Consider the following 12,271-nt stretch of genomic DNA (forward strand, 5'->3'; position numbering starts at 1 on the left):
GGGGTGGAAGTGTCAACAGCAAAAGACCCACAGGGAACTGACGATTTCACGGCCACTCGAACTCGAATCGGTTTTCTGGTGGTGATTTGTTAATAGCTGTCACAGTCACGGTTTATTTCAATTAATTTATTATCTAACATGTCATCGCGGTTTCTGAATTATTCCCATGGATTTTCTCCAATGTTTGTGTGGTTAATTCGATATGGTATTTACTTGGAACGTATTAATTCATATACAATGGAATAGGTACTTGATGATGATTTATTATGCGAATGTAGAAAAATATTTATAATAAGAGAACAGATCATTGGTAATTCCAAACTCTAATATTGATATTATATGATGGAAATGATATATAACATCGTACTGTTTACATACTTATTTTAATAACACATTAAAATTTATTAATTATCAAGCAGCTTAATGTTAAATACTTTAATGGTTCCTAATCTTAATTGGCTCAAAGCCACATTTATAGAAAAAAATATTACTTAACAATTTAAATTTCAATAGCAATTAAACAGAAAGATATATTTATTAATATTTATATCTTTTTCCTAAAATATAGTCAAGAAAAATATAAATTAAGAAAAACTGCACTTGAAATTATAAAATTATTTATTGAACTCAGAATAAAAAAGCAATACAAAAAAGTTAAAACATTCATCATATTAATGAGATGAATGAACTTTTTTGTTAGCAGTAACTTACAATTGTTTGTTTTTTTTTTGTTAATATATTTGTAGTTATTTGCCCCCCCTGAATAGCTACAGCAGCTACCAGGAGGCGGTGGAGCCCACTTTGGGATTCACTGAAATACTGTTTCATTTTTCTGCTTATAATAGATTCTTTTGTAAAAATAGGGTTTTTTGTTTGATTGATGATTTTGCCAGATTTGTAATAATAAGTCGTAACAAATATGTTAAATAATTTTTATTTAAATAAAATGATAACAGTAACAAAATACATATTTAATATTGCACGTTTTGATGAGCAATTACTATTTACATTATTTACATAATAAGTGTTCAATGTTCAATTTAAGTTGTCAGATGATAAAGCTAGAGATGTTAAAGTACTTCGTCTTCCTGGTGTTACTCCCAAGTTCTCCCAATTTATCCAAGATAATCTTGCAGTTAAATCTGTAAAAAAGAATATTCATTAAAGGACCATTTTGAAAATGTTTTAGAAAAATAAAGAATAGCTTACCACTTGTGTTCCAGTTGGCTCGATCAGCTTTGATTTCTCCTCTCAAACATCGTTCAACGTATGTCAAAGGATCACAATCAGCAGTCAGCACTTCTCTCAGTAGAGCAATATAGGCGATGGCGAGTCGAAGAGTATCGATCTTACTCAGTCTTTTTTCGTACGGAAATGTGGGCACGTGCATCCGCAATTCGTCGAACGCTGCGTTTATACTGCTACAAATCAACTCCAATTAAAACATATTACTTCACACATGTACACAAATTAATCTTACTATTATAATTAAAATAACCGATTCACCAATAATGTCTATCTAAACTGCAAGCACAAATCAAGTCAACACCAATATAACACTACTTAAAATAAAATATTGAAATTACCTAAAGAAAGATACAACGATATGGTGCAAATACATATAGAACACGACAAAAAGTAGGAGAACAAGCCACATATATCAAGACAGGTGTACCCGGTGGGTCCAATAGCAGACCTCAGCATCCGTTTCCGTTCCCTGATGTTGGCTGCATGTCTTTGCACTCTGTACGGCGAAGAGCCGTAATAATCTCCGCTACTGCCCAAACCATTTCCTCCACACTGGCCACTGTCTAAAGTACAAACAAAATAAATCTATTGAGCGTGTGCGAACAAAATTAAAACACGATGACTCTTACCAGGGTTATGGCTGTGGTTGTGATTGTGATGGAGTGTGGAGAGGTAATGGTGTTGGAGATTGGAAGATGAGTTGGCGGAATTGGACCTGGTGGCAAACGCACAGCTCGGGAGATCCGATACTTCCTCCTCGGACAGTTCTCCCGCACTGTAGCCCCCGAATTGTAAGCTGTAATTAAAACTAACAATTAGACTGAAAATGTTGCAACAATAATATTTTGCACCAATAATGTTGAAGAAACTTACTTCATGGGCGGTGACGAGGATGAATCCGGTAATTGTCCTCTGTTACTCATATTTCACAATATTTTTCGAAATCACTATTACAAATTTTGTAACACTTCAACTTCACTCCAAAATCACACTCACGAGATCCGGCAAGGATTCAATTCAATTAATGAACCTGAAGTCCCGGAGGATTTGCTTTTATACTGCTCTCTACACTCTGTATATCACTGCAAATCTTCCAAATATCCAACATCATGGCTTAAATCTAATAGACATAGAGATCAGAATCGTTTTCGCTGATTTCATCCCTTCGTCCAGTATCGATTATGGGCGTCACCCTTGCAGATTTCCACCAATCATCGTTACCTTTTCGATTGATGGCCGCCAATTGTAATACTATTGGTTAAAACTCGGGGGATTATAAATCGGGATAGATTAAGGGTGGTTTTCGGTCGACGTCGCAACGTCTGTTTACGACAGGTCTTTATACGTTAGAGTGGAGTGGAAAGACCATCATTTGCAGATTCTCTGAGTTAATGGGATTTTAGTCGGGATCGATCTAATATTAGTTATGATATAAAATTATGCATTTAGAAAACGTATGATGATATTAAACGCATAAGTTGAACATATGAACATTATTTATGTTTGGGGCCAAAGATATTAAGAAAATATTACTTATAAATGATTAGGACTTTGAATAAGTTTTCGCTGTATCTTCGTGCATGGAATTTCGAATGGTCACACATTTACATACAAGAAAGTACTATATCTAACTATAAATTTCAGGGTATGCTTTACTTTAGAAATTTGCAGCTGAAGCACACAGAATTCTTGCGGTGACAATGTTTTGTCGGATACAACATGCACAGATTGCTATCGTCGCTTCAAAAATAATGATTTTCAACTTGATAAGAAGATAAAGAACATGAAGACAAATAATTAGAGGCATTACTTTATCAAGACGACACTAGCAGAACTTGGAAAAACACTACAAGAAGATGGGTCAACAATTTCAAAACATTTGGAAGGATACAAGATGAAAGACGTTGACTACTGTTTTTATGATCAAAAAGTTTTTTGTACCGTATGGTGTCTGGCGATGAAAAATGGATTTACTACGATAATCTAAAGCGTAGAAAATCGTGGGGTAAGCTCGGACATGCATCCATATCATCTGCAAAACCAGATATTCTTGGTTTGAAGCTTCTTCTCTGAATTTGGAAGGATCTGCAGACTATCACGGGATATCACTATCGACTTCAATCGATGCGTTTGGGTTGAGGCATAAAAGAAAAACGGCCCCTGCACGAACGGAGACACGACAAAGTAAATTTCTTACATGACAACACTCATCCTCATGTTGCAACACCACCTCTTCCGATTTTCATTTATACCGTTCGATGGTACATGGCCTGGCTGAGTAGCGTTTCAATTTTTACGAAGGTACTAAAGAATGGATCGATTCTTAGATGGTCACAAAAGACATAATTTTTCGGCGAGGAATTTATATGTTGCTAGAAAGATGGAAAAGTAGTGGCTAGCAATGGCAATTACTTTGAGTGAAATATTTTTGTTCCTTATAAAGTAGTCACAATGAAATAGTTATAATTATTTAAAATATGAACAGTTCGCATATTTTTTGGGATAAAACATAATTTTGTATGCATTATTTACACATTACAGTACATTTTACTATTTCCAAATTTTTTTTTATTTTTTTAATATCTGTAGAAAAACTAAAATAATTGAAATTTATCATAAAACACTTCAAAATAGACTCGTTGAATTCGCGAATAACATTGTGTATAGGTTATCTTCACCGTGCTATGTCATGAACAACGATACCCTTGGAATATATACTGTGAAAAGACGATATCTTAATCGAGATGAAGTTGTTAGGGTCTCTGCACTTATGAAAGGTCGATCGCAGAAGTACGTTGCTAAATTCATCGAAACAAGTCATTCACAGTTTATGGAGATAGGGACATATAAGCCAATTTATATTCAAGATGTGCAGCTGTTGTTCCTAAATGAACTAGAGCACACAGGAAAATGAGAAGAAACTTCGCTAATGAACACATTGACTGAAACATGAACCAATGTAGTCAGCTTCTCTTTACAGGTCAATCGAGGTTTCATTTAAGATCAAATGGCATATGACAAAGAGTCTATATATGCCGAGGACAATTATATTTGAATTCAACTGTGGCTGAGAGAGGAGCTTTTGGAGGAGTATCTTTAATGGTATAGGGCGGTATAACTTCAACGGTTCCCTGACGACCAGACGATACATTGACGGTATTCCGCAACCAACCGTGTTGTCTTTCATAATGCAAGACCACCCACTGCCAGAGTTGTTCAAAACTTCTTTGCAGATCATATTTTGGGGGTTATGGAGTGGCCAGCGAATAGTCTCGATATGAATCCGATAGAACATCTCTGGGACATTCTAATGCGAATCATAAGTAATCTGGAACCCGCAAAAAACCGTCAAGAATTAGCTCAATAGCTTCAGGGTTAATGGAACAATGTATACTAAGACTTGATCCGCCCGTTGGTACAATCAGTGCCTTCTCTACTATGATTAAATTCCGTAAAATTTATTATTCAGTTGTTCAGCTATAAATTATCAAAATATCATTTCGGTATATATATTCAATAAAAATTATAAACATGTTTTCATTATGACTAGTTTATTTATGGTATATTATATTCAAAATTTTAATAATTAAAATTAAAATAATATTTAATAGAATGCTGCATTATTTAATTAAGACTACTGTATATTTTATTCATATTTATTACATATTAAATGAACAATAAAATACATTAACGATTATAAAACAAGTCTACAAAATTATCAAATATAAATGCACATCGTGATCACTAGAATTCAGGAAGCTAAAGTTGTGAAAACAAATAAAATCATAGATATATTAAAACCAAAAAAGTAAAAATGTAAAATGAGAACAAACACAAACAAGTACAATTCTAACAGGTGAATAAAACTAAAACAAACCGATAAGTTTTATCGATTCGTTATAGTTTCATTCTATTACATTAATTTATTTCCTAATAATTAATTAAACTATATTGCACACATCTATATTTCTCCCTTCTAAATGAGAAAAATCTTTCATCTTTCTTTCGTTATTGATAGCAAAACCTTCAATACAACCTTCAAAATTTTCGTGAAACATACCAAAAGTCTCCTTTAAAGTATCGTTTGAAGGTAATCCGCCTATATAAATGACATCGTTCAAAAAGACATGATGATTTTCGTCCGTAATATTATCGTTCATAATTTCAACTATAACAGAATCCAATAAAATCTTATGTGCGCCAAACAAAATTTCCACCGAATGAAATAGACCATCGGAAATGTATTTCGTTGATACGATGTCCACATAGTGTTTTCCGCCGTGTGAATATGTCACTTTTAAGTAACCGTTTTCTATGCCGATTCCCGTAAACTCATCATCCTAAAAGGCCAAATCAACATTATTATTTTGAAGAAACCGAATGTGAATCATACTTTGCTGTCCCACAAAATTAACCCATCCGGTTTAGCAGTGGTGAAGTTGATGTACAATTTACTAACTTCCATCTTCACCAAGTCTCGCTTTTTATCGTCGACCTTTTTGAACTTCAGGTAACTCATTCCGCTGAACTTTGGCATTTCTATCTTTATTTCATTTTCGCAATAAACACCCGTGAATCCAACGTTGCATAAACATTTGCCGTGGTAACAAACACCTCCGTTTTTGCAAGTTTTCTCGTCGCATTCGGGCACTAATTGACACTTGTCTCCAAAGAAGGGTTGAACGCAAGAACAACGGGGTTTCATGAAAGAGTCCAGCCAACATGTACCACCGTGCAGGCAACTCTCCCCTCCGCACGGTGTTCCGTCACAATCCACGATGTTTCTGCCTTGCTTTATTGTTTCGAAGGTTAACGGTATGTGATTGGAATCTAGGTAAAAGTGTCGGAAACATCCGGTAAATGGTATTGGATAACTTGATGTAGCTAACGTCGGCAAATATGACATATCTGGCAGACCTCCTGTAATATTTCATCGGTTTTATCAAAATTAAGACAAATTATAAATACATTGTTACCTAAATAAATTTCCTTATTGGAAAATTTTAAAACGTTGCCATTCGTTAAACCAGTATTGATGACATCATTAACTGAAAGATAAACTTTTCGTCCAAAAACTCCAAATTCCACATTGTACCAAATTCCTTTTAACAACAATTTAGAACTTCTAATCGACAATAATGAATCCTCGTTTGGCTTATTTTTATTCGTACAAACGCGTAATTCGATTACGTTATTTTGTAAATTTAAGGACAGAAAACCGTTTTCTTTGTCCCCAATGAAAAATATTAAACCGTCGTCTTTTAAAAACCGCAATTCAATACTAAAACTGACTCTTGTGTCGTGAAAGTCGAAGAAATTCAGTAAAATAAACGATCTCTCTCCTGTGAGACTAATGTCAGTAATGTTTTCGGATTTGTCGCAATATTTTCCGATTTTTCCAAAAGGACAGTCGCACTTGTAGTTCGAAATGAATGGCACACAAATGGAAGAATCTGAACACTTTGTATAATTGTATTCGCACAAGTTATTTCTGGAAGAACACAAAGGGTCGAACCAATTGTCTTGACAAAGGCACCTGAAATGTGAAAAGAAAAGAATGATTTAGTATCAATTATGAAAAAAGAATTAATATATTTAATAATTTAAATTAGAAAAAGAATTAAAAAGTTTAATATAAAATTAACATAAATAATAAAATCTTTAATTTAAATTGATTTAAATTAAAAAAGAATTTAAAATAAAAAAATAAAGTATTTAATTTAAATTGATTTAAAATTAAATTTAAAAAAAATTAATATATCTAATTGAAAATAAAAAAAATAATAATAAAAATTGTATTTAATTTAAAATAAAAATATAAGATATTTAATTTAAGTTGATTAAAATAAAATTTAATATAAATTAAAAAAGTTTTATCTAATTTAAAATTAAAAAAAAAAAACTAAAGTATTTAATTTAAATTGAAATATATAAAAAAGAATTAATATATTTAATATAAAATGAAAGAAAAAAAAAAACGATTATTATATTTAATTTCAAATTAAACAAACAATTAAAACGTTTAATTTAATTTGATTTAAATTAGAAAAATAATTAAAATATTTAATTTAAAATTAAAAGATACAAAATATTTATTTAAATTAAAGAACAATTAATATATTTAATATAAAATTAAAAAAATAAAAATAATTTTATTTAAATTAAAAAATAAAAAAGTATATATAAAATATTTAATTTAAATTTATTTAATTTAAAATTAAAAAAGTATTTAATTTAAATTTAAAATTAATATAAATAATTTAAAATTAAAAAAAACAATAGATATGAGATTTTTTCTATATTTTAATATATTTACACGTAAATATAAATTTATTTAATTATATAAAATTTTGTTTGATTAAGTTGATTAAATTAAATAAACTTTTATTTAATTTAAATTGATTTATACTAAAAACAATTAATATATTTTAACATAAAATATTTAGTTTAAAATTAAAAAAAATGTAATGTTTAATTTAATTTGATTTAAAATTGAAATAAACAATAAAATATTTAATTTATGGATTCAAATTAAATATTTAATTTATTCCCAAAAAGAACTAATATCTTTAACTTAAAATTTAAAAAAAAAAACAATAAAGTAGTAGATTTTTTCCATATTTTATTATATTTAAATATAATTTATTTTTTGTTTAAACTAAATAAAGTTTTATTTAATTTAAAATAAAAAATAAAGTATTTAATTTAAATTTAATAAAAATTAATTAATGTATGCAATTGAAATTAAAAGAAATAATAATAATTTTATTTAATTTTAAATAAAAAAAAAATTAAATATTAATTTAAACATATTTAATTTAAATTGTTTTAAGTTCTAATAGTTTTTAGTCTTTTTTTTATGAAATGTAAATGTAGACTTGAAAGTTTTATATTTTGTTTAATGTTAATGTTTAAATTTTTATATTATTTATAAATTTATGAGTTTTTTTCAGTTTTCATTTTTTTTTTTAATAAAAATATACATGTAAATTGTTATGACAATAAAATGTTCAAGAAAAACAAAAGAAAGTACTTACATAAACGTACTAGCATGGTGTAAACATGCACCACCATTCTGACAACTCTGGTCAAAACATTCCGTCGTTCCGCACTGGCCAACTGCCCTCCCGAATACGTTTAAATGACCGTGAAGTGGAAGAATGATATTGCCAGACTTCAATTCCAAATCGAAAATACATCCGGAAAATCCAGAATGCAGTGGTAGATCATGCGGTAGTTTCTTGAAATACTGCGATTCGTGTCCACCGACGTATATCAAAGGGAGAACGTCTAAATTGGTGAGACTGCCGGGCGCACGTCCTGTTATATTCCCGGTGTTCTCGACATACAACCAGGCTTTGCGTCCGGTCAAACCCAGCTTAACCAGATAGTCCCTGGCGCCCTTTTTTATCGGTTGCGACATAAAAATTCTGCGTGGTCCCGCGCCCAAGTTCCATGTAAGCATAATGTACCCTTTGACGAAACTGACCGCTAAATGGTCCGAGTGAAAATCGTGTTGATTGTTTTGACCGATAAATAACAAAATGGAAATTTGTTCCAAAGTTACGGGAGTGAATCTAAATTTGATTTCCATGTTGTGGAAAACTCCGACAGGAATTGGATACGCTACGTAAGACGATAGTCCTTTAATGGAAGGCGAAAAGTGTGGTTCCATGATTTTCAAATCGTTTTCACAGAAATGGCCGTGCTTTCCATACGGACACAAACAAATGTATCCATTTCCGGAAAATGGAAGACAGGTCCCTCCAAAATAGCACGGATTATTGTCGCAAATTGATTGTTCACATCTTTTTCCTAAATATCTGAAAACACACGAACAGGAAATGTCGTTTACTCTTTTAAATTGAAACAAAACTCACCCGTTTTTACAATGACACAACCAATCGTCTCCTCTAGTCGAACACACGCCGTTGTTCCTGCAAGGATTGGATAGACAGACCAGAGAACTACACTCCTTGACTCCAAAACCGTCTTCAGCATCCTTAAAGATGTTGATTCGATTCCCAAATATTTTCAAATTAGACATACAACCCACGAAACCACCTGTCAATTTGATATGGTCAATAGAAAATCCTTCTGGAATAGTACCTAAATGTAACCAAGACGGTGGTTTGAAGAATTCCATTACGTTCGCCATTTGATCTCCCGTCATTGTCAACGTATCGTTTACCTTTATGGTTGCAAAACAATGTTTCAAATCTTGGTTAAAATCTAAACTAAAACATCAAAAAGGGAGATTGTTGTCTGTGTTTTGAAATTAAATTTTTTTATTAACTTACTTCGCTTTAACGTTCATCAAATACCCATTGTTAACAGGAACATTCAACTCACTCAACAGCATAGTTTGATAACCGCACGAGAATTTAAATTTCAAATATCCTTCTTCGATATAAACGGACATGTAACTGGATCCGATGTTCGAATAAAATAATAATCCGTTGGACAAAAGAGTTTTAGCTTCAAATTCTAGATCTATATGGGTGCGATTGAACAATCTATGACTTAAGTACGATTCCCCGTCAAACGCAGCGTTTCTAATTCCCAAAGTAATTTCACAAAATGTTCCTTCGGCATCAAACGGGCATAAACACTAAAAACGTAAAAATAAATTAAATAATCTCAACAATTTGTCAATTTACTTTGTATCCTTTCTCGGCATAAATGCATGATCCTCCGTTCTGGCACTTTGAACTTGATAAGGTACAATCTATAAGGTCTGGACTGGAAGTTGTTGATGTTGATAAAGTTGTGTCCAAAATCGAATCTGTGACAGAAGTTGTTGTTGATGTTACTGTAGTAAAATCGGTAATTTCCCTCGGTTCTTCCGTTAAAAATGTCTGTGTCGAAGTAATAGAATAGGAAAATTCTGTGGTTGTTGTTACTTCTGTTGGCTTTTCTTCTGTAGAAACATTTATTGTGGTAGTCGTTATTGTCATGTTGTCGGTTGTAAAGTTAGTAAAAGTTTGTGGAATTGTTACAGTTGTAATCTCTGTTATTGTAAAATCTGTGATATTTATTGGCAGTGTTACTAGACTAGATTCAGTTGTCGTTCCATTTTTTACGTCTAAAACTGTTGTTGTTGCAGTCTCAGTTGTCATTGGTTCCTTAGTACCCGAAGATGTACCAGTAAAATCAGTCATTGTACTAATATTAACATACAGCATAGAAACAGTTGTTTCAGTTGATGTTGCTGTGGTTGTTGTTAGATCGGCGGGTGGAAAGTATGTAATATTTTCCATATATCCTGTTGTTGTAGTTGTTGGTAAAGTAGTGTCGACAAATGTAAACGGAATGGTCATTCCAGTAGTGTTTGTTGTTAAATTTGTTGTTGATAAGGTTGTAACTTCCGTAGTAGTTGTTGGTGCAACGTAAGAACAGTCTAATTCGTTAGATTCAAGAATTAAACATTCACAGAATAAGCCCGTTAAATTTGCAGGACAAGAGCAGGTAAACGTATCAATTCCGTCTATGCATGTTCCACCATTGACACACCTGATAAAAAAGGACTTGCTTTGTGAAAGAACAAAAATAATTAATGCTCACCTCGGTCCTAGTTGACATTCGTCATATTGGTACTGGCATAATTCACCATGAAAATCAGGTACGCAATAACAAGTTGGTTGATTTTCTTCCACCAAGCATAGGGCTCCGTTTTTACACGGATTTTTGTTACACAGTTGTACGATTTGTTCGCAGTTTCTTCCCGCAAAACCTAAAAATCAAGAATAGATCAAGAACATTTTATAAATAATTTATTTACCAAATAAACAGGCGCAAGCATAATTTGCGTGTAAATCAATACAAATCGCTCCGTTTTGGCACGGTGCTGAGACGCACTCATTTATTTCTGATTCACATAAATGTCCATCCCAGCCTAAAATATAAGATTCATTTTATATTTCATTGATATTTTAAAGAATTTTGTACCCGGTTGACATCGACAGAAGAAACTATCTCCAGGTCCTTCTTCGCAAATTCCTCCGTTGTAACACCTGGTTTCGTTAGTAACATTGCAAACCGCTACATCAATTTCGCAATGAATTCCTTCGTATCCAGGCAAACAATGACAAATATATCCATTAGGCCCGTCTTCACATGTCGAATTGTTCTGGCAAGGATTGCTTTCGCATTCGTTCAAATCTTGTTCGCAAAGCTCTCCTGAAAGCCCCCTCATTAATGTGTTGAATCAATGATTATTTGTAAAGGCGGTTTCTTATTTTTTTTTAATCATTACCAACGAATCCAGACGGACAAGAACAATTAAACTTGGCAATTCCATCAATGCAGGTTCCCCCATTTTGGCACGGATCAGACCAACATTCATTCCAATTTGTTTGGCATTGGACTCCGGTGTAACCGTCAATACAATAGCAAAAATATGTTGAATTTAAGTCGTCCAAGCACACACCATGAACACATGGATTACTTAGGCAGGAAAATCCCGTCCAAACTCCCGAAAAATGGAACAGGAATAATGTGGAGATTAACCACTTTATGGTACGAGTAGATGGCATTTTTGTCTAAAATATATTTAATAATAATAATAATATAATAAAATTTTTTGTTTAAACTAATCATAAATTTTATTGTTTATGTTACAGTAACGTAATATTATTTATGGTTTATTTTATTTTATTGAAATCATAATGGTCAACGACTAAATTAGAAAAAGACGCAACTAAATATCCCAAAATTTTACAGTAGAGTAATAAAATGTTTTTTATATAATTATATTATTTTAATAAATAAACTACTTAAATTTAAAAAAAATTAAATTTAATTTAATTAAAAAGTGGAATTACATGGTTTACTAATTTGGTAGGCTATTAATATATTTTATAGTTCAGTAGAAATAAGTCTAATTTTATTTCACATGTGGTAACCATCACAAACAACCCCATTTATTGATTCCAGTATTTTAATTAAAATTTTCTTCGAATTAAATACTTACATTGTTTTTTTTTATTGTTTTACATTTATTTAACTTTTTTTATCACAAATA

General features: G+C 31.6%; 2 protein-coding genes across 4 annotated transcripts; both read right to left on the reverse strand.

Moving 5' to 3' along the window:
- Positions 1 to 1,003: 1,003 nt before the first annotated feature.
- Positions 1,004 to 2,247, reverse strand: LOC109599037 (helix-loop-helix protein 13). 3 transcript variants are annotated; one of them, XM_049966357.1, is made up of 5 exons: positions 2,122 to 2,247; positions 1,878 to 2,044; positions 1,676 to 1,811; positions 1,210 to 1,418; positions 1,004 to 1,142 (listed from the first exon to the last, which is right to left on the reverse strand). In XM_049966357.1, exons 1-5 carry the CDS (start codon positions 2,169 to 2,171, stop codon positions 1,036 to 1,038), a joined length of 669 nt encoding a protein of 222 aa, XP_049822314.1. In that variant the 5' UTR covers positions 2,172 to 2,247; the 3' UTR covers positions 1,004 to 1,035. The 3 variants fall into 3 exon arrangements, with proteins under 3 accessions (XP_049822314.1, XP_049822315.1, XP_019870530.2); XM_049966358.1 differs by having other exon boundaries at positions 1,005 to 1,142; positions 1,210 to 1,421; positions 1,697 to 1,811; XM_020014971.2 differs by having other exon boundaries at positions 1,005 to 1,142; positions 1,210 to 1,421.
- A 2,649-nt stretch (positions 2,248 to 4,896) lies between these two features.
- Positions 4,897 to 11,783, reverse strand: LOC109599036 (protein eyes shut). The gene is made up of 12 exons (XM_049966389.1): positions 11,504 to 11,783; positions 11,197 to 11,427; positions 11,030 to 11,143; positions 10,813 to 10,981; positions 10,332 to 10,761; positions 9,909 to 10,106; positions 9,549 to 9,859; positions 9,129 to 9,485; positions 8,286 to 9,071; positions 6,225 to 6,784; positions 5,642 to 6,168; positions 4,897 to 5,588 (listed from the first exon to the last, which is right to left on the reverse strand). Exons 1-12 carry the CDS (start codon positions 11,781 to 11,783, stop codon positions 5,190 to 5,192), a joined length of 4,362 nt encoding a protein of 1,453 aa, XP_049822346.1. The 3' UTR covers positions 4,897 to 5,189.
- Positions 11,784 to 12,271: the final 488 nt, after the last annotated feature.

Source organism: Aethina tumida, chromosome 4 (genome assembly GCF_024364675.1).
Source record: "Aethina tumida isolate Nest 87 chromosome 4, icAetTumi1.1, whole genome shotgun sequence".
NCBI classification, from domain to species: Eukaryota; Metazoa; Arthropoda; class Insecta; order Coleoptera; family Nitidulidae; genus Aethina; species Aethina tumida.